The 23,333-nt window shown below is 38.9% G+C and overlaps 1 protein-coding gene across 8 annotated transcripts; it reads left to right on the top strand.

The window, feature by feature from the left end:
• Nucleotides 1–1,028: 1,028 nt before the first annotated feature.
• Nucleotides 1,029–22,944, top strand: dazap1 (DAZ associated protein 1). Of its 8 annotated transcripts, none has more exons than XM_037114101.1 (14): nucleotides 1,029–1,205; nucleotides 2,437–2,477; nucleotides 4,829–4,995; nucleotides 5,542–5,607; nucleotides 6,676–6,780; nucleotides 7,021–7,069; nucleotides 11,350–11,432; nucleotides 14,551–14,698; nucleotides 14,918–14,950; nucleotides 16,041–16,211; nucleotides 17,035–17,199; nucleotides 20,303–20,395; nucleotides 20,854–20,901; nucleotides 22,063–22,944. In XM_037114101.1, the coding sequence occupies exons 1-14, from the start codon at nucleotides 1,174–1,176 to the stop codon at nucleotides 22,233–22,235; spliced, it is 1,374 nt and encodes a 457-aa protein (XP_036969996.1). In that variant the 5' UTR covers nucleotides 1,029–1,173; the 3' UTR covers nucleotides 22,236–22,944. The 8 variants fall into 8 exon arrangements, with proteins under 8 accessions (XP_036969996.1, XP_036969998.1, XP_036969995.1 ...); XM_037114103.1 differs by having other exon boundaries at nucleotides 1,041–1,205; nucleotides 6,673–6,780; nucleotides 20,854–20,861; XM_037114100.1 differs by having other exon boundaries at nucleotides 1,041–1,205; nucleotides 6,673–6,780.
• Nucleotides 22,945–23,333: the final 389 nt, after the last annotated feature.

The raw sequence follows: 23,333 nt of genomic DNA, 5'->3' as shown, positions 1-23,333 counted from the left end.
TACTTTGATTACTGCATTACGTTCATTTGATGACTTTAGTTAGTTACTTTGAGGATTACATGCTGCATCAGAGCCAGATGTTTATTTTTTTAACTGTCATTTTATTGACAATCAGAAAAAAAGAAGAAAAAAAAAACACCAAAACACTGATTCAGATTGTCTTTAAAATGGCGATTATCTAATCTGATAATGTTTGATAATCAGTTGACTCATTGTATGCAGTGTATACATATCTGTAAATATACATATTTATAATTTTACTTTTATTGTATTGATACATACATATATTGATTACCAGAAAATACATCTGATACCTACATACGTTTAATATCAGATAACTTACTGTAAGACTTTTAATCAATACCTAAATGTATGGATGATATTTTGCTTTTATTTATTTTGCTTTTGGTATTGTAGCACAATATGTTTACTTTTACAAAAGTATGAGTTTTGGGTACTTGGGTGCAACACAAAATACCAAACAGAAAAAAAACAAAAAACAGACATAAATAAAAATGATAAACAAACATAACATACTGAAAACTTCATAACAAAAATAACACACATAACATAACAGTGAACATAACATCACAAAACTAACATAAATTTAACAGAACAAACATACCAACAAACATAACACAACAACATATATAACATAACATAACATAACATAACATAACATAACATAACATAACATAACATAACATAAAACATAACATAACATAACATAACATAACATAACATAACATAAAACATAACATAACATAACATAACATAACATAACATAACATAACATAACGATTTCGGTAAACATCCCACAGTGAGACTAATAATGTTTTAACTGGCCTTTATTTATTGTTGTGAGTGATGTTTCTTTGTAAAAGCAATTTCCTTAGCGGAATGCTTGATGAGCTAAGTTCGAAACAAAAAGACCTCCGGGTGTAAAGCATTTATCTGCCCCTGTGGGCCAGATAAAAATAATATGTTGAGTGAGTGCGGACTGGTTGGGTGTAATGTTCCTTTAAAGGCCGCTGCCCCCTGCAGCGTCGTCATTGCGCAGAACAGTTTGAACCAAAAAGCGGAGTGACCTTCCTCCGCTCTCAGTCTGAGAGGGGCAGCACTGAAGCAATAAGCCGGTCACAGCTCCTACAGTCCCCCGCCTTAGCCTCAGAAATGAACAACAACTTAGTCGGAGATGAAGTCGGGTAAGATGCATTTAATGAAGCCTTCTACTGCAGACGCATTAAACTGTTCATTGCGTTATTACTTATAGTTAGCGTGCTGTCTTGTCAAGCTGTTATTTGACAGCTAACATTAGCTAGCAAGCTAAGCTAGCCGGAGTAACTTAGCGAGATCGCTAGCCTGAGGTAAGACGGCCAAAAAGTGAAAGTATTCTTCAAAGTAGCCGAGTTGTCTCTGATATCGCTTACGGGCAAACGAGCCATGTTTCTCTGGAGGGCTGTCATTTAGCTTGTCACGGGTATGCGTGAAAGTGTAGTTACTTATTCCAGTGCTGTTTCCAGTTAGCTCGAAGCAACTGAGCTAGCTTAGCTAACGCTTGCCAGCGAAGCGAAAGTCTCCTCTTCTTGACTTCGCCGATGCGAGGACATTTAGCGGGCACCGCTGGAGGATGGAGCATCCTCGTCTCGTCTGCATTGACTAAGCCCCCACTTCTGTCACAGCCGCTGCATACATTCAGTCTCGAAGACATATATGATCTCTCAAGCTAGTTTGGATGTCAGTGTCACTTGAACTGCCGTTAAACTTCCAGTTTTGTAGCCAGCATCCGAGTTCACCGGTCCGCATGCAGGCAGCCGAGCAGCCGCTCTCCTGTCTTCTCCTCCGCTCCGCTCTGGCTGTAAAATACTCAGGGCTTCAGTTATGTGGGCTGATTGTGGTGGTGAAGAGCGACTGCTGCAGCATCTGGACTCAGTTTTGTCAGCTGGCTGTTTGGTTAGCTTGCTAAACGCTATGGCTGTGTCCAGGGGTAACTTACGTGGCAGAAGGTTCATAAAAATACCATTATTGTCGAGGCCATTTCTATTTAGTGTTAGAGGACCAAAGTGACATCCATAGCCAGGACTGAACCAGAGCATGAACATGAGTCACACTAAACACAGGCATTTTTAGCTGCAGCTGTGTGTATATATCCCTAAGCTGCAGGAGCTTTGGTAGCAGCATTGCCTCATGTTGTGTAATATCTGTGTACTTGGCTGTTTAGTCAGCTGTAGCGCTGTAATGCCTCCGAAACTGTGCCTTCAATCTTATTCATCAAGTCGGCTGTTGAGGTCTTATGAGTCCTCCCGACAGGCAAACCATTTCCTTGGGTCTGACCATGTCTTCCGTGTTTGATGCTTGTGTAACAGTGTATCATTTACTATGATTCGAAGTGAGGACCAATGACTGACTTGGTGGTAATTTATCTACTCTTTTCAGGAAACTTTTTGTGGGTGGATTGGACTGGAGCACCACACAAGGTAGGTCACACTGGTTATCCAGTGAAGGCTCTATCACTTTATGCGCCAAGTGGTTTTAATGAACAGTTATTTGTCTTGGTGACACAGATGCAGCTACAGGGATTTGTTGTGGTAGCTTGTTGGGAGTCTTGTTTGGAGTTTGAATCAAAGATGAATAAACTGTATTAGGTTTGCAGTGGTGTGAGTTTTCATGGTACCAAAAGCTTTGCCAGAAAAGGTGTCATTGTATCATGGTACACAGTATTACAGAATTACTTAAATTACTATGATCAGATACATTGACCCTTAATTGGATGAAAACAGAGGTCTTTATTATAGGCGCATTGTTATAATTACTCAAAAAATTGTTTCCCGAAAGACATGAAACCTAATATAAACCTAAAATATGACTTTTTTCATTGCATAAACACATAGATTCAATTCTTTATATAAGCACATACACACGGTATGATAATTATCTATTTTATTGCTATTGTATACCTTGAAAACAGTTTACCATTACAACACTATTCTTCATAGATGACCATGTTATATTTAGCCAGCTAATACAGAGTGGAGCTGTTCAGTATCAAAAAATATATGTGTCATCTAAAGTATTAGACGGCTGCTTTGATATTGATATCACTGTATTAATTTTTGCATATGATAATTGCCATTGTCATATAGTAATTAGAATTAAGGTGTGTTAAATGTTTCCTGACGATTCAAAATGTAACATAGCTATGAAGTGCCTGCATAAGAGATGTTTTTGTGTATTTATTCTGTCAGCAGGTGTTGTCTGATTTGAATTATTGTTTTGTTCATATAATGCAGTGTCTCATTAAATGCTGTGTTAAGACTCAGTTAGAATCAAGAAGCTGTCTCGATTTGTTGCATGAAAACTTTATGGATTAACGTGTTCGTATTCACTGAAGTGTTAAAGTTTTTGTATGGCCCCCAAAACATAGGTATTGTATAAGTAAAACCTGAATTAGTTTGTTTCCCTCATGTTAAGCTGTTTTGATATATTTTGTTTAATAGTGGACATTTCAACACCACTGTAACAGATTGAGATTATATCCGATAATAGTACTGATACAATATTGATATCACGATATGACATTAAGGGGCTCTGTGGAACTGCTGTGTTGTGCTGGAAACTGGCACTTGGTTTAGGTTTACATTAGCAGGCTCCATTTCTAAACTAACGCTAGCTACTGTGGCTGTCTGTTAGCTGAGCGGAGAGAGGCACATAGATGAGGCACTGGAGAACGTGCATAAAGCAACATGTTTTGGACTGTCCCCGAAAAATCAACCCGAGTCCTTTAGAAAGAAACCAACAGGCCAGTAACATTAAACAACTTGGACAAATAGCCCACAGGCTCATACAGACACTGCACTCACACAATCCCAATAAAAAAAAGAGTTAATACATGATTAATACATGTAATTGCTACAAATTGTTACTCAGAGCCCCTTTATGTGGGCTAAATCAGAGAAATATCTTACAGTGCAGAAAACAGTGAACTCAGCTGTACTGCACATTACTACATTCTCCTTTCTCACACGTCATAATTACTGACGATCACTTGCACACTGTACACACTGGTGGCAGAGTCTACATTATACACTCTACATCTGCTGTGCGTATACATGGTCCGCTAACTCAGAATTGCCTAGAGATGGTCTAGTTTGTTCGAAGCACTTAACTGGCTGGTTGGCCATTGTGTAACTTTGCACAAGGGCTCGCCTGTATTAACAGCGCTGTTAACATTAGTATCTGAACCACAGCGCTTCGTAACTCTCAGCCTGTTTCCCTGGCTATGCCTCAGGGCTTCTCAGAAATTATAAAAGCAATTACGATAACTCTCCTCATTTGTTCAAACTTGCACGCCTTGCGCCTGTGGGCGTGTGCAGGCGTTACAGTAGTTGGGTGTACATTTAATGCTGTGTAACATGGCAGTTGGTCAGTACTCGGTTTGCTCTTTTTGGAGTGTGTGACTTGAATGTGACTGTACTGTGGTTTGTGTGACATTAGTACAAATTCCAGCACTCTGCCATATGACAAAATCAAGGTCACTGAATAACTTGTAGTGCTCCCTGTGTGATTTAATGGAGCGGTGCTTGTATTCTTGTTTTTTCGCCACACCTGTTTTGGTCCCAGTTTTAGTGCAGGTTGAAGTGCTGAAGATATTTTCTTAGCATCATTTATCACCAAAAAGGCATGAGCTCTATAAATCACTTCTTTGTGTTCAGGAGGAAAACTTGGCTGATTTTATCTCAGTTGTAATTTCACATTCATAATATTGTTGTATGTGTCTGTGCTTATTGTTATGAAGCAGTGCTGTTATGTAATTTCTTTCTCTTCTCAGAGACACTGAGAAACTACTTCTCACAGTATGGGGAAGTAGTAGATTGTGTCATCATGAAGGACAAAACTACAAATCAGTCGCGAGGCTTCGGCTTTGTCAAATTCAAAGACCCTAATTGTGTACGGACAGTGCTGGAGACAAAGCCGCATAATCTTGATGGAAGAAATGTGAGTATATGAATCAAAGGTGCCGATAGTGAAATCAACTGGAGTAATCAGTCTGTGCTTTGTGTGAGCAATGTGAAAGCCTCATCCTGTATTTCATCATCTAAAGTAGTTAGAAGTTATTCAAGGAGAAGTACAGTTTTGCTTTAGGATTGTTCCTGCCTGTAGACATTAGCACAGATGATGCATTGAGGAAAGACTGGCATATTTTTTTGCCCAACAAGACTTACCTGTTTAAAGCCAAATTAGACAAAGTGGCAGTTAAACTTGGATTTCTTTGAGATGGCTGAAAAGAAACCGCTGTTAATCTAGTCCCATGCACACAGCTTTCCATAAATGACATATTGCCTCCTTTGTTCTGTTGACGGAAGCAGAAAAGGGCATAACATTTTATTGGCGATATATTTAAATTAACTGGTGTCAGTAGCACATATGTTGCACTGTTGTACAAGGCAAGCCAATATACTGTAATGATTCAGTGAAGAAGAACATTTCAAGGTGTCTTTATTTGGGGCTAATGTCAAACGTTTTCTCTCTCTCTGCTGTCAGATTGACCCGAAGCCATGCACTCCCAGAGGAATGCAACCTGAAAAGTCTCGAACCAAGGAGGGCTGGGTAAGAGGAATCTGATTTCTACCGGGGAGGCTAGGCTAGGCGTTTCTGCTGGAATAAGACTGGACTCTAGTTTTTCAAGGGCCTTGAGCCTCATGTATAAAAACTCTGACTTTGACCTAAATTTCATTTTCATTTATTTTTTCCCCTTTGAAAATTATTACAGTATACAGTATCATACATTTGAGAATGCTAGACATTTGTTTGGGGTTTTTACTTAATTACATGAGCATTGAAGAATGACTTGCATTGACCTCTATTTGTGATCATCAATATCAGCAGATATCTGGCACAGCTTACACTTGTCTGGGACTGGCACACCATAAAGTCATATTTACACAAATGTATCAGAAATGATATAGTAATAGGTCATGGGCCTAAATATTGGACTTATGTTCAAAATGATTGCATGACCTTGTTTGAATGTAGAACTGTAGATGAATGTTCATGCCATCTCAGCTGAAAGATGTTCTTATAACGTCCTCCCTCATTGAATAAACCTGAGAAAATACGAGTAGGCTTAAAGAGGAGTAGGCTGGTGTGGGTCAGAAAATTGCTTTCAGCAGTGATTTTCTTTTTGAAAGGCAGAAATCTCTGCACCAACTTGGGTAATTTGTGGGTCGATCAACAATGCTATCAAGCCGCTGTAGATCTATTCTAGTCATTTTGGATGCAAGCATAGATTGTAAGTCAGAAGCTTTTATAAATGAGGCTCCTTTTTCCTTCTACTGGTGCTCCTTTCATGCAATGTTTCACTAACAAAGCAGAAGATGTAATTGTAAAATATCATTGTTGTTGTAAGCAGCCTCTAGCCTTTACAGCATGAGTGCAGCGCACAGCTATGGTTGAAATGCTTAGTGGTGGAGAGTAAAGTGGAGGAAGCCGTGCTCTCTGATCTGTGGAGACTAGTGTTTGCATTGACATGACATGTTAAGAATTATACCCCAGGGCAAGAGGAGAACCTAATTTCTTCTGCACTGTCTGAATAGATGATGGCTAACTGGCCCCTTCCCAGAGTGATCCTTTAATAGACATTTAAATCCATATACACTCCCTGTTTTCTTTCAGAAGGGCAGCAAAGCTGATAGCAATAAATCAAAGAAGATATTTGTAGGTGGAATCCCCCATAACTGCGGCGAGCCTGAACTCAGGGACTATTTCAATAGATTCGGAGTGGTGAGTATTGCCATGTGCATAATGCAAGTCAGTACATGTCGTCATTAAGACTGCTTGAATGGATGTGACATTGAGCAGGGTCAATATTACAATATAAAAAATAAATGAATATATATATAGTGGGATGGGATTGGATAATTAATTGTTTGTCCAAATTGAGGCAGAATATTTAATTAGACTAAGAACGGACCCTGTCTGGTTTTCTAAATGGAGCCACTGTTTCCCTTTGTCCCATTCAAGGTCACAGAGGTGGTAATGATCTATGATGCGGAGAAGCAGAGGCCCCGAGGTAAAAGCTGATCCCGTTTTTTCTCTCCCCTCTCCATACCTTACCATCTTAAATCTCATGACAAACTATTCTGGCCCAAAGAGAAAAAGCCCATTCAATCCCAGAAATTCAATTAAATTTAAACACTGTCTCCTATGCCATGAATTTTATGTGTTATAAATTCACACAATCAAACACATAAGCATTTTGAATAAAACCTCATACCAAGTCACTGGAGCGTACACAAAATGGTAGATACAGTATAACTTGACATTTCTAGAGGTGAAATGAAAAGCTCAGTGTGACGTGAAATGCACTTATTTCCTGTTAAATACATTAAATACTTCAACAGACATTGAGGCGGTGCCTTCACTTTATCTGATGGTTATAAATGTGTCCTGGGCTGGCACATAATCCACATAATACAGCTGCAGATGGCACCTTGAAATCACGTCTGAGCCTTTGTCACAGCCGCAAAAGGTTTTATAAATCACAGATTCTGGTTTGGACTGATGCAGTGTCCTTCATGACATGACCTTGTGTGAAAATGTGAGTCTGTTCCACGGACAAATTTCTACTAAAAAAAAAATACTGTTGTCAGACAGAGCAAGGAGAGAAGCTATCTTGAAAGCTTTTAGTTGAAAATATTGGTTTAAACACCGACTGGTTTCGACCTCACAAGGTCGTCTTTCATGTGTAAATAGTAAAAAATGTTCATCCACAAGACTTGAGACTACATGAGTAGTTGGGGTGATTGTGTTTACTACAGTAAAATTAATTAGCATAGCTAATGGCGCACAGAGGGCCCTCATAAATGTTCTGAAACTCTGAGGAATATCTGTCTCATTCAAGCAGCTCAGTGAAGCGTTCGGATTTGTTTTTAGGATCTGTGAAGAATGTTTAGGTTTAAAACCACGATCATCTGTTGTGCTAAAGGAGAAGTTCACTGTTCATGCAATATAGCTGCATGCAATATAGTTATAATATATGTCATACTTTGAGGAGTGTGACACCTAAGAAAATTTCTCTACTATTAGATATCTCCACTAAAGAATCAGAAATCAGAATCAGAAATACTTAATTAGCGCCAAATGGGAAAATTGTACATTACAGTTGCTCCTTCTAGAACAGAAATATCATACCACAGAGAGATTATTAAAGGAGAAGTATAGAGAAGACAATAAGAAATAACAATAAGTAAAAAAACAAACAAACAAACAAAAAAAACAGAAGTTATATATATGTATTACATTTAGAAATGTAATTGCTCGTCGGAACTTAATAAATGCTCCACTTCAGCTTAATAAATGTAAATGGTTAATGAATGTCTAATTGGCAGGTTGTTAGCAGGTGTTGGTGAAGGTGAAAGAAATCACTTACTGAAGGAGAGAAGGCAGGTTTCAGGAAAGTAGGTGCTCCAAAAAACACAGTACTTTATCACCACATGCAACTGGCACATTGAGCACAGTTTGAGTATCTAAGGGAGGATTTGTCCTTCAAAGAGGCTGGTTTCAGCCCAAAGGCTGAAGTCGAAATTACATTGTTATCATTCGAACAATAGAAGCTTTTTACTTTGCTATTTCAAAGGTCTCTCTAACCTATATAAAAGAAGAAGTGACAGACCCAGAAATCTTCGGAAAGTTTATCAATTTAATCATAAATGTATCATAAGTTTAGGACATGTGCCGACACTTTTAGCACGGGTGGCCTCACTGGGAATCAGACCCCATGCCACCGGCAGTGTTGGTGTCAGACTCTGCCCGCTGAGTTACAGTCACAGCTGTTTCATCTGCATTTGTCCTACATAGTAAAGATGTAGCAGCCACTGACCTACAATATGTATTACTGCACTCCCTTCAATCCCCCCATTCATTCTCTATTGGGAGAAACCCAGAATAGTTTGTCATTGGAATTTAACATGATCTTATATACCAGTAACAACCATTACATAATCTTTGATGGTGTAAACAGTTTCTTTTACTAAAACCATTAGACTTTCAACATTGGAATAAGTTTTCTTTACCTTGATTTAGACGTAATTGATACATGTATCTTAAATGGCATAGTTTGTGTTTTCCCATATGTAGAAAGTTAAGTATTTTTGTAAGTAAGCCCTTTCTATTTTTCTTTCTTCTGTCCCCCTTCTCCTTGTGAATGGTTTGAATGTGATTAACGGTGTCTCTTAAGATTTGTCTTTTCTCCTTTAGGTTACTGTGCATTGACTGGTAGCACAGAGGTACAGGCCAAATGTAAAAGAACCCAAATTTTTTACATGGTCAGAATGGGGTGTATGCAAAGTTACATCATACTGTGATATTTCTCTAATTAGAGGAATTTTCTCCTGGTTATTTGAGCGTTTGTTAAGCAACGGAAGTTTATTCTAAATCAAAGGCTGATGTTGACTCACATCCTCTGAATGATTGTTATTATTTAAATTTATGAGATTTAGTAAAGGGTTATAATACCATATCATGAAAAATATCACACCAATATCTCAGAATCAGGCATGTCACAAAATCACAGACCTTTAAATCAAATGCTCGTTTTAGAACACATTTTTGGTGTAAGTAATATAAGATATAAGCAAATCTCAAAATAATACTCAGTGGAAAATTCTAAGCACACATGGGGAAGCTTTTCTTTCTCCAAAATGTTTTTATTAAGCATCAACTCAAATTGTACATTCACGAAAAATGAATAAAATACATAAAAGCAGATGTTCAATGCTCCCTTTTTTTGTTGGAACCCCAACCCCTGGCTCATGTCAGCCTCAGGCAACAAGCAAAACAGAGAACAAAAAATTAGAAAAGACAGCCACACAACTGGGAAAGTATGGAGTTAAACAGCTGAAGGAAATGTGTCTTTTTTGATAGAAGAATAAAGATAAGAAGCAATGACTGAAAATTGATTTTAAAACATGTAAAAGAAATAAGAGACAATAGAATTAAAGAGTTCAAACAGTCTCAGTCATTTGACTTATTAATCATGATATCTCAAGTGTCTTCTTTATAAGAGATAAAAATGGTCTTGATATTTCGTCAAAATTGACTTGATTATCAGAATTGTGTGAACTAATCAATTATCAGGTAGTTGTTACAGGTCTATAAGTTATCTCAGTCTTATGTCTATCAGTATCAGATAAAGGAAGTCCACAATAAGTTTTATTTTCTTGTCATCTAACATTTAAAAATTGGTTCAGTTAGTAGTTTCTGACTGATTTGAGGTAACAAATCTGGTTACCTCAAATCATTAAAACCATGATATGTCAAACTCTTTAATGTGTCATCTTAGTTTTAAAATTAGATTAAGGACGGGTCATTGACAGATGTTATTAATAGCAATAGATCATGAGTCTTGGGAATGGTTGGCATGATACTAGAGGTCTCTAAAATCTCAGTTGTCTCGCAGGATGTTTAATTGGATTCAGGTTAGGTCCCCAAGTAGAGTTGTGCGCACAACCCAATTCTGCCACAGCGGAAACTTAATCAAATTGAAAGTAGATCACTGCAGCGCGCTGCAGTCTGCTAACGCTCTCAAAAATTCTGTTCCAGATAGTCAGATAAGTTAACTGTGCAGCCAAAACATTGGACCACAAAGTTTGCATTCCTGTTGATGAACTTTGTTTATCTCCCATTAAAATTCTTGATCAAATCAGCAACTCGCCACTTTGGGAAACCAGTTTTGGCCTATATCTTTGTGTTACCATTGTGAGAAATATTTTAATTGTCCATTTTAGGCTTATCCTGGCTGACTCAAAAGTAAAATACTCAATTTGGGAAAGCTCGGAGAAAGCTTTAGGCATTCTACAGTTTGTGTTTCTCCATATTTTTGTGATGCATTAACAATGGCTGCTGCGAGTGTGTGCTCCACAGCAATATACCAAGGGACAGATCAAGGTGGGGTTTGGATGAAACGGCATGAAGTAACAAAATGTGGTATTGGTTCAATTGGCATCTATCAGTGTTAGAGGGTGGAAGGTGGACTTTATTGACCTTTTCATGTGACAGTTCACACTAACTCAAATGCTTCACTCATCAGTCTTTATGTTTAGCAGTTAAGCAGTCTTTTGTTGTTATCTTCACAACATTTTTCACTGCACAGTAAAGAGAAAAGTTCCCTTCAATCCCCAGGCATTAGTCTTGGATTTGTGTTGTTCTGCAAGTCTGCGACATCATCCGAACCCCAGGAGCCTCTTGCTCAGTCTTGACGGATCCTCACTCTGCTGAAGCCCAATACTGTTCTTCATCTTGTGTTGTCACAACCCCCCCTGCTACCTTGATTCACTCTTGGTCGTTGGCTAGGTTTTGGATTTATTACTTTCGAGGCCGAACAATCAGTGGACCAGGCTGTCAACATGCATTTTCACGACATCATGGGCAAAAAAGTGTGTAGTTGTAGTTTTATTTTACCCTTAAGATCAAACAGAGGCTTGGGCGACAGAGTCAGAATTATGATATGATGCTGCTGTTTTATACTCAGGACTCATTTTACATGGGTTTGCCATTAGTGATCAGCATCATAAAGCATGAAGTTAGCTTTTCACGCCATAAAATGACCAGGCCACGAAATTACTTTACTCATCTTTATTATTTGCTCTAAACATGTACTATACTTAAACTTATTGCTTTGGCTAATCCTTCACAAATGCTGTTATATTTACATTTTATTGTCGCCCAAGGCTTTGTTTAAACTGACCACTCCTTTAGGATGTATTAGATTGCACCTAAATTATTAAAGTTACATTATATTATGACTTTTGAGAAGCAGAAAAAAAGACGACGTTAAGACTTCAAAGCTCAAAGAATTTCACGAATATAAAGCACCTAAAGGACTGGTCCAATCAGTTCTCTTTCTTTTGTTTTCTGATATTTTGTTGGCAGGTCACTTACACGTCAACATGTTTTCTTTTTTCTTTTTGAAAAGTTAAAGAAAAAGCTCAACTCAGTGACCTCAGTTGAAGAATCTCCATACTGTGTCTGTCAGTTCTCTAAATAACAAATGGCAGCTCTCTCAAAAATGCTGCTCAGGATAAGACATGAGTCTCACAATAATACTTGCATGTCACTTCTTAGTGTTTGTTTTATCTCAGTGTGTGTACCAGATGGATGCGGTTTACTGCACAAAGACAATTCAGATAGTGTCAGGTAAGCTGTCCATCCGGGGAAAAAACAATAAATTCACTGTGGTGTTGTATTTTCAAGCACACCTCCTAACCTTCTGGCATTCCTTCTATTGTTTTGTTGCATGTGGCAAACACCACCCACCTGGCATCTCAGCTGAGTGAAACAAACCATTAAAACATTTTTAGTAAAATAAAGTACCACTTGGTACATATCTGGCGAGGTTTGCTCCTGACTCATTAAATGCACTTTTAAAGCCCTCATTTATTGAACATCCCCCCTTTTCCCCAGTAGACACTTTGTAATTAGCAGCTTTTAAACCACTCTATAGAGATACCAGAAGAGAGACATGTCCTTTCTGCCCCTTCGTGCTAACACTAATGATTTGTGGGCGTAAGAGAATGATCAAAGTCAGACACTCAGTCATATCATATGATCACACGTATCTTGTTTCTAGCCTTGATCTTTACATGGCTGCTGAAGTGTTTTAAATATTTGAACATCAGTATGAGACACTCGACACTAAGAAGACCTTTTGTGTGTATTGTGGCTTTGATTTAGCATCCAGTTTTGCTGACAAGTGGTAATTGTTGGTATGAATCTTGTTGTTCAGTCAGTTCAAGATTTTTTTTTTTTATTGCTTTAAAAATAGACAGTAGAGAAACAGTGAATGACATGTGACAAAGCTTCCTGGCTAGAGTTGAACCAGGCACATTGTGGCTTGTGTTCAGTACCTTAAACCGCCCAAGTCCCTGGGAGACTCTTGTTTGTTTATTCTAATGAAACCATTAATTAAAACATGTTATTTTCTTGAGTGCCAATCAATATTTCCCCCGAAGACAAACCTCTTTTGAACCAGATTTAAGCTGATCATGCAAATCAATATTATAGAGTGTCTATTAAACTCTCTCCGATTATTAAATTAAAAAGATTATCTGATTCCCAATTTCCTTGGTAAATGATTCAGCCCTACCTGTATACTCTCCAGAGGTGCACACCCCCCTTGACTTTGCCCTGGTTTCCAGCAGGAATCAAGGCTCGACTTAATCTATTGTTCTTGACTTGACATTACCTTACCGTGGGACTTGAGGGAGGTTGGGAGATATGAGTTACAAAATTAGAAATTGGAGCACATCAAACTGTGGAACAAATCCCAGTTCTGCTGTTGGGGACTGTACAGAAGTCATGGTATCCATCACTCGTAGCTGTGATGCCCACGGGAGAAAGTGCTCAGGTAGCTGCTGGCGGCGGCGGGGCCACTGCCGGAAACATGTGCATGTAATTAGGTCGACAGAGAAGGAAGAGGGGAGGCTGGGGAAGGTGGCAACACCTTAAGGCTGGGAGGAATTTGTGATTCGTTTTCCTCCTGCAAGGTGACCCCAATAACTCAACCCCTCAGTCTATTTCTGGTTGGCTCCCCCTTAGTCTCAGCCTGTTTCTTTGCTCTGGTTAACTGCTGGTAGCTTTGCCCAGTTACAGGAAGGAAAGTTCTGTTATTGGGGCAATTTGGCCCAAGGCATTGAGCTATTACTGGGATGGATGTTAACTGTATATGAAAGTCAAATTTAAGCACTGTAATGGTTGGATAAAGTCAATTTCTGAGTGTTTAAGAATCGGCAGCGTAAGGCAGACTAGTGTACTTCATTATTATAATTTAATTATAAAAAAGAAACTCGAGGTCACCATTTTTAGGTATGAGGTTTTGTTGTAGAAAGACAATTTCGTCCAGCAGCAACTTGACATTATCGTGGGGTCAAAGTGTATCAGCCACTTGCACTCCATAGAAATATTTTGTTTCACCTTTGACACAGTATGAAGATTCAATTATAGATTGACTGAAAAGACTGTTTATTTGTATTATCTGCATGTTTACCTTTTATATATTCTGTTAGAACTCAGATACAAATTTCTCTCTACATCCGTTTACCCCCTAAAACTTATTCCAAATACAATATAAATGAGATTCTTTATAAGCGTTAGCCGGAGACAGGTAAGTCATGACCTTCCATTAGATGTCTTTATCATACATTATATAGGGCAGTTCATTCGAGGAAAGAAAGAAATCTATGTTTCTCAGGTACATTTGAAGAGGCTGTGATCTGGAGATGGTTTCAGAAAATTTTGTATCATTTACTTACCACTGTGAAATTCTCGCTTGATGATTAGTACCTGAGACACATAGCTGTACAGCTCTCCTGGCTACACAGTAATATTAATTTACATAGTCGCCCCTTATTATTCTGATAAACATAAAGTGAAAGATTTCAAACTTGCCCAGTCAGTACATACATAATCAGTGGTAGGACAGGTCTGTCTAGGTGAGGGACTTTGTGGACTTTATACTGGTGTTGCCAAATGTGCCCTCCTTGTCCCTTTGTCCAGGTGGAAGTGAAGAAGGCTGAACCTCGTGACAGCAAAGCTCCTGGTCAGCTTGGCCCTGGCCAGTGGGCACCCAGGGGCATCTTGAGTGCAGCTAATGGTTGGACAACACAGCCTGCCCAGGGCTGGCAACAGCCTTACGGGCCCCAGGGTGAGTGGGAACACGTCCCAGAGCTGAGCGAGGGAGGCTCGCTGTTCAGACAAAAATGTAGTAGTAACTGTTTAAATGTGTTAAACCCTCCGCTTTGACATTAACCTTGTGCATGTAGGTCACTGCTTGCACTGCCATTGAATTTTACACTGGATTCTGTGAACATATAACATTTTTAGGCAACAGTCTAAAGTTTTTTTTTTTTTTGTCTTCCTGAAGGAGTGTGGGTGTCGACTACCGGCCAACCCATAGGTAGGTGTTTGACCTCCACTTGACAACACAGAAAAGATCCTGTCTTTCCATTTTAGTGAATTAGTTGGTTTTTTTGTATGTTGTTGCATAACTGTGAGTTGATCAAATTGCGGATAGATTTTGTGTCTTTGCCATGTGATCATGTGCTTATCTTGAAGAGCTTGTGTCACAGAAATGGGCCTGCAGTCTGTGTGGCCAATAAGCTGATGACAGTTAACAGCACGTGTTATCACTGATTCATAATGGCTGAGGCTGCTGATAATTTGCTGCTTGAGACAGATGGCAGCCTTGAATAGATTCCAGCCTCCCTCTGCTATTGGTCAGGCTTGGTTTCATAGCACCACCTCCGGGTCGACCTGCAACTCTCACTGCAGCGTCGGCTATGTGCTGCTCACTCAGTTTCATTCAGCTTCAGATTATGTTCTGCAAAATGTATTCATCCACCTTATGTCAGATGTTTAGCTGTTCAATAAGATGATGACATTCATGTTAATGCAGATCAGATTAAATTCATTTGTTCACTGTTTTCATCATTATTGTTATTTGTGATTGTTATTGCTATTGGTAACACTTTATATTAGGGCACACATATTAACATTGACTGTTTGCTCAAAAGCATGCATATTAGTGGCAACAGGCTGTTTATTAGTAATTACTGTGGTACTACCACATAAGGCTAACTCAGCAAATCATATTAAGATCACAATTCATGTACAAAAACGTGACATACTGTCAATAAGCAGTGATTAGGAGGTTATGGGGGAATATTTCACACTCAATAAAAAACCCACTAACACCTGCTAACATCTGGCTTTTGTAACATGACATGGGTTGGAGTTATGGTTAAAGTTAATGACACTGTCTTGTTAATAATCTTAAATACGTCCATATTGCATTACAGTACTTCATTATGAAGCTGTTCTGTCACACATTTGACCTCTGTCAAAAGATTGCAGCTTCACTTAGCCATACTGCAATTTCAATTAAAGTTTGATTAATTTTACAGCCGTAGTTCCCTTATATAAAGTGTTATTATAGGTGTACAGAAAATGCGTGCAGATATTTATGTCAAAACATTTCTATAAAATAGATCTGTTCTGTGTTGGAGCAGGCGGGTATGGGCCTCCATTGTCAGCAGGTCGTGGAACCCCCACACAACCTCCATCACCTTTTAACGCATTCCTGGTCACGACCCCGGCAGGCGGCTTCGCTGCACCTCAGGGCTACCCTCAGCAGGGCTACAGCACAGCACCTCAGTTTGGTCAGTAATACTTATTACCGCTCACTCATTATGAGACATTATGAGAGTTGTCATGACATCACTACAATGTGCTTACAGGTAATGTAGTATAATATGTATAGGATAACAATATGAATTAGGTGGAGATAAGGAGTTTATGAAAACTGATATTGATCTTTGACAAATTGAAATTCCCTTTACCAAAAAAGTGTTTTTATCCCTAGAAGTTTCCTTTAGTAGTTATCAAATCAGTATTTCTTTAAGCTCCTGACTCCTGTAGGTGCGTTTTTTCTAAACAAAAATGATTTAATCTATGTCAGGTTTTCCAGGCAGCTTTGGTATTACTGTAGTCAGGGAGGAACCTCCACCTTATCAGAGATGAACAGCGTGACTCAGAGAGCCAGCATTTCATGAAATGTTGCCTGAAAGAGACTGTGAGGAGATTATTAGCTTCCAGCTAGTAAAAATGACAACTGCAAGAAAAATACTAGAAAAACCACTGGAATAAAGCCCAAAACCGTCAGTGACAAGTGTGGTGGCAGAGTGGTCCCAATCTGATCTGGCAGCTGATATTTCAAAGACATGTGGACGTGCAGCTTGTAGTCTTACAGCCCAAAATGATGAGGAGAAATAGATTAATCCCTTGACTAGAAGTGTTTTTTTTATGACATGGTACGTTGTTCAAAATATGACTGAAGACTGAAGTCAAAGACTTTTGTGTTTTACACGGGGACTGATCTAAGGCGTTTGTACCTGTGTGTTGTAAACCATATGTGATACTGCACCACTAGTAAATTATATTTGGGGGGGAAATCCTAAAAATGACTGTATTAATTTCCAACAGGTTACAGTTTTGGCACACCCCAAGCAGACCAGTATGCTCCACAGGTTCCTCCTCCTCCCACCACTCCAGGAACTGCACCTCTGGGCTTTGCCCCCGCCACCACACCAACTCAGGACTTGAGCAAAGCTCCCACTGGGCAGCCTGACTTCCCTTATAGCCAGTATGGTAAGAAAAGCATTGTGCATTAAGCAGTTTGCTGCCCTTTTCTCTCCCATTCACTATTTTACTCACCCCCCGGCCCTGACCATCTCCCTGGATATTTTATTGGATGCAACTACACCTCATATAAGTGCATTTCTACAACCCTTAGACAAGCAGGAGCTTGCTCTTGGTACCATTTAGCTTGAACAGCTCCACATGCATACATGCTTTTTGCATACATGAACCCCTCTGGCTCTGCCGTGAAGATGCTGCTGTTTCACCATATCCAGGAGTCTTCAGCAGTCATTTCTGACAAGTTTTTCCAGCTGGGCTGTGGATTTGGAAAAAGATTGGTAGGTCTTGGTAGGTTTGAATTAGATCATCCTGCCTTGCAATGTTTTTTTTTTTTTTTTTCCCTGTTTTGCATTTTTATTTTATTTTGATTTTCAAGGGAGTGCAACCTTCACCTGGTGGACTGTACTAGACATTTGGTTCAGATATACCTACCTTTGATTGCTCCCTCCTCCTCTTCCTCCCAGTTGATGACTGTGCTGGCTTCTTTTCCTGGTCTTGGCACGATCGCCGTAGAAGAGTACCAGCATGAAACTATTATGCCCAAGAAATCCTATTTCTGGAATTAGGCATGTTCAACCTGCCAAGCTACCTATCAAAAAATATTCTACATGTCCATCAATTTATTACTCTGTAGCTTTGCATGCTTGTCTGCAAAATGTGAACTTTGCCCCTCTGCCTTTTAAAAACATGTAGGTATTAGCTAGAGTTTTGGGATAATGTGTCTGTAGGTTGTTTTTTTCTGGAGGGTGTCTTTGTGGTCTTAGAGCTAGTCTGTTGGTCTAGTTTAACATTATCTTTGGACTTTGCCCACTCGGATTTTTGTCAACTTGTATGGATTTAAAGCAAAAAAAGACATTTCATTAAGCCACCCTAATGTCTATTTAGAAAAAGACATGTCTTTGATAAGGTTTTGTGATTCAAAACATTTAGGATGTAGATTCTCCTGTGACATACTGCATACTCCTGCAGGATTGAAGCTGGAGGTTTTCAGCTCTGAAGCAAAATGGAGACGGATGCTGTGAAAACTAACCAGCATCCATGAAAAGGAACAAGCCCAGTCTTTATTGAACACTCTGCCTTTCAGTCACATAAGCACACTATCAGATAAGAGTCAGATGTTCATTTAGAAGCTACATTCAGTTTTGTTGGCTGGCTGGTTATTTTTCTTCTGACTTGGCTTACAACTGCATCACACTGCTGGGTCCACATTTAAATTCAGCCCTGTGATCGCTGTCAGTCAAGACAGGTGCTCATCTTGTTCAGTGTTTCCTGCTTGTGCTTATCTTCCATCCAGCTTTTGCATTTAGTGTCCGCTGCCTGTTCAGGCACTGAGTCCAGTAGTCCAAGTCAGTAGTAACGACACAGTCTTGGAATGTTTTTGTGAAATGAGCAGAAAATCAGAAACGCTGATGATGTTGACACAAATCATGCACCTATACTGTGACAGTAGCAGGAACTGGACATTTTAAACCATGTCAGGTTAGTAAATGGTTGAGTTTAGACAAAGCAAGTTTAGTTTCAGTTAAAGTTTAGCTGGGCTTAGTTTAAAAACAATTTTGTTCATGGTCAAACCAGTGGTTTTGCATGTTTAATTCAATGCCAAACATTTTCTCGTGCACACTATATATTTTTAATGATTCACACCTTCCCAGCAGTCACTTTAAAGTTAACTGTTAGTACAGAACAATGAAAAACTCAATTCACAGGTTATTCATCACATTAACATTTTGTTGACCTTTTGTCTGTGATGCAATCAGTTGTGAATTGTGAGAACTGAATTAAAGAGCAACATATATTTCATGAACAAAAGTGAGTTAAGCCCATGTTGGACTTCTGGATTTGATTTCTTCTACACAATAAAGTTAATGTAGTTCACAGGAGCTTTTTGGCAACTTATGGATGTTTTAAACTCTTTGAATGACCTATGAAGCAAAGTCCTCTTAGCACTCTTGCTGATATCAAGTTACTTTGACCTGCAGTTACTCAAGTAACCTAAACTTTAAAAAAACAAAAACACAATCAATGCATACATTGCACTGTATAACTAGAGTACACAAAACAATAATGTAATATGACGTAAAGATAAAACAAGTTTCAAGTTTATTTCAAGTTGATTGTCACATCAAGCAAAAAGTAATGGAGCCCAGTAGCAGCTTAGAAGATGGGAGATCCATCCAGAAATGCACAGCAACAATGAACCATATGTAAGTCGTATTTTACAACCTGTGTAAAGCCACTGGTCAGGGCTCACCAATAAGGATAGCTTGCCTGACCGGGCCGAGCAAAATGCGGCATTATGTTAGTATATCTAGCATATCACTTGCCCAAACTAGCAAGAGGGAATAAAAAATTAAACACACTGGGGTTTTTTTTTCTAGTGCTGGTGATGGAAAAGAGTGAGCCATCTTGCCTCATTCTCACCTCTGTTGAGAGTTGCACATGTACAATATCGATCAGGCCCCCGCAAGAAAAGTATGTTTATGAGCTGGAGCACACACAAATATATTTGAGTTATCCTCAGAAAAAGTTTAGTTGGTTGGCGTTCAAGGATGTTTAAGAAAAGACTTTTGAGAGCAAAGCAGATCAAATTACCTCAAGTCTTTGTTGTTGTTTTAACAGCTAATAAATAGAACAATTTGAATAGGGTCAGGTAAAAATTGACTTCAGGCAGGTAGATTTCCAACCTATTGAAAACCTGCTGTACGATTGTTCTAGTTCCTGTTTCTAGCTGCTTTGTTCTGCTAATATTTTCTTGGCTGGAAAACATAATTCCTTCATCTTAGCAGATCATGCACATTTCACAAAATTTCATGAGACCAGGCTGGCATGATTTAAGAGTCAGGCGTGCTAGCAGATAGCTCACACTCTCACACTCCATTTTGTTTTGACTTCCAGATGAAGCTGAGCAGTGTCACCTCTCCAAGCATAGTGCAGACGCAGTAAATGAGTATAAATGTACTGCTCTGTTAGCTCAGTAAGGGGGAAACTATGTAAAGTAGTTGGCCAGTAGTATCTGGGTTCAGTCAACCTGGTCTCCTCATCTCCCTGATAGGCTTGGGTAACTACCCTCAGGACCCCTCTGCCTACGGACCAACGCGTCCTTCTCACAGTTATGGTCAGGATGAGCAGGGAGGATATAGTGCAGGTAGGTGCCAGCATTGTCTTCTCCAACCACAAAAAGTAGCATTTGTTCAGTACTGTAGTATTTATAGAGCTGCAACCTGGTTCTTTTCCTCTTTTGCTTTTCATTTTGTATTTTGCATGTACATTCTGCATGTACATACAAATTACGGTGTGTACTCTTGTATAGTAAAATACAGCTGCCGAATTTCTCAGTGGATTTGAAAGACATTAAGATGGCATTACATTAAAATGTGACATTCAGAGCTCAATGCATGTCCTGTCCCTCAGCGGCTGTGGCTTTACTATACCAAGACCAACCATGTCCTCTTTTTTTGTCCACTCTCTCTGTCTGCATTGCTTTGCTGATAATAAAAGGATGATCTAATTGTCAGAAAATTTGTTCATGGTTCAGTTGTCTCTATGCATCAGCAGTCCATTCACCCGTTGTTTTTTTCCCCATGTACTGTCTCCACATTGTAGCTAAAGGGGTGAGAAAGGAAAGAAGATTTAAAGGAGGACACGATGCCAGTACATTTCCAATTCCTCTCTGGTTGTTCTCTCTGGTGGTCCTGTTGGATCACTCCCTGTTATTGCACTTTGAGCACCCCAAAAGAAATGTGTATTTTTGAACTTTTCCCCCCCTTTCTTTCTTTCTTTCTTTCTTTCTATTTTACTGTATTTCTGTTGGAGTTATTTATCAGGTTCCCCACTCCAGTACTTAGTGGAGACATTTCGAAATCAAACTGGATGTTACCAGGGCAGGAAAATTACCATTCACCAGCAGAATGCTGGAAAGATTTGGCGGCAACTGGTTTTCGTATTCTACTGGCCATTTGGTAGCAAACCACTCATTTGTTTTTCCATCCTAAAAGCCCTTTGGCTTGGACTGTAACTGCTAAATTTTGGGCTGCAGCAGCCATTTTTTCAGGCAGATTAATTTCCTCCCCTGGCTGTCACTTTGTCTCCCCTGTCTGTTCGCAGGGAGATAGTGCCATCCAGTGTCTGTATAGAAGAACATTGTGCGTGTTGCACTGATCATCAAGAGAATCTAGATTGTTTTCCTTAATGAAGCCCATTTAAAAATGATTATTAAATTTAATTGACATTTTTATCTATAATTGTTAATCATAAGGGGCTCATGGAAGGAAAATAGTATTTCAATCTTGAGTAAAAATCCACCATGAAACCTTTAAACTCTTAGGAAATGCGCATTGTCTTGGTCCATTTAGTTTGGTGTCACGGTTCCTTCATATCTAAAGCTCCTATCATGAACGCACCTTAGAGCCTTTCATAGACAAACAAATAATAAAAGTATATAGATATCTTTAATTGTTCCAGATCCCAGTCTATCTGAAAACATAGATCAATTCAAAATTTAAACGTTACAATGACAATAAGCAAAAAATCATGAGGCTGGTTGTAAAGTTGATACTGGGACAAGAGTCAAATATTTTGGGACATTCTGATGTGATGTAACAATACTTACAGCTACAGTACTTTGACAGCACACTTGTTGACTAAATCAACCAAAAATAACAATTAGGATACTGAAAAGTGTAAGGATGAGGGTGGATTTTTCCTTAACATTACAATTATGCAGATGATAAACGATTTAAAGTGGTAAGGCTTCTCCCTGAACTCAGTGAGATGAGTTGACATTAACATTCTTGTGTCTCTCCTCCTCCTCAGGGTACGGGCAGGACCTGGCAGCCTTCGGTCACAGCTTCGCAGACCCCAGCCAGCCCACGGCCACGTATGGGGCCCCGACAGCACAGCCCGCCGCTGCCCCCCAGCCCGCCGCCAGTGCGTTCGGCAGAGGGCAGAACCACAACGTACAGGGCTTCCACCCGTATCGACGCTGAGCGCCACATCTGAGCAGGGCTGCTGTGTAAAGTTCAAAAACAAAAACAAAAAAAGAAGTCAGGGAAACGTGTGATTTCGCTAAAAGCAAAACTGGAGTTCTGGATTGTTTGTTCTAAGGGAATGTTGACTGCACACAATTTGTGAAACAGAAACCTCTGTGAAAGCAGGGATTCCAGTAAATTCAAATGGGGTGTAAAGAAACCCAGGGTTTTTCTTTTGCATTACTTAATAAGGAACGTTCAGCAGAAAGAAGCTTTTATCCCTGACCCCCCCACCCCATGTTTTATAGTAGAACTTAACTACTTTGCAATAATTTTGATTGTCTGGTCAAACACTAGCACAGAGACTATATGTAAAGAGACTTGCATATAAATATGTATATTTATGGTGGACACAAATGAAAACAGGGTCTCAAGTTTCCTCAGCTTTAAATTCTAGGGAAAAAATGTTTTTATTTTTCATTTGGTGACTTTTGTTTACTTTCTGAGCCTTTAAAGTTTGTTTAAAATGGAGATTATGAATATATATTATACACAAACTGTGCAATTTTTTAAAAAGAGAATTTTGTACTATAAATGTACACTTTGCTTGTTTTTTTATTTAAAGATGTAGACTTCCCTCAGGTGGCTCTTTTGGGTGCATTTTTTGCACTTACGCAAAAAGAAAAAAAGGACAAATTATTACAAAAATAAATGTTTTAAGGATACAGTGCTTGTACCAGTTGTTTGTATTTGGTTGTTGATGAGTTTGTTTTGCTTACTTGGTGGAAAACTGATATGTAGCAAACTGAAAGAAATCAAATCAATTAATCCATTAATTCATACAACAGTAAAATAATGAATGATTAATTCTTTATGTCATTTTCAAAGCAAAACAACACATTCTGTTCTAGCATCTGCAATGAATGTGAGACTTTGCTGCTTTTCTCTGTTGTTATTTTAAATGGAATATCTTTCAGTTCTGGACTGTTCAATAGATCAAATAAGATTGTTTCAAAGACAGTGATAGACAGCTTCAGCACAAAATGTTTAGAAAAAATATTCAAAAGATTGACCAATAGTAAAGAGATGAGATTAAACTAACTGAATTCCTACATG

The sequence above is a fragment of the Acanthopagrus latus genome, chromosome 11, assembly GCF_904848185.1.
Source record: "Acanthopagrus latus isolate v.2019 chromosome 11, fAcaLat1.1, whole genome shotgun sequence".
Taxonomy (NCBI): domain Eukaryota; kingdom Metazoa; phylum Chordata; class Actinopteri; order Spariformes; family Sparidae; genus Acanthopagrus; species Acanthopagrus latus.
Note: the sequence above shows the minus strand (reverse complement) of the source record. Positions and strands in the feature narration are given on the sequence as shown.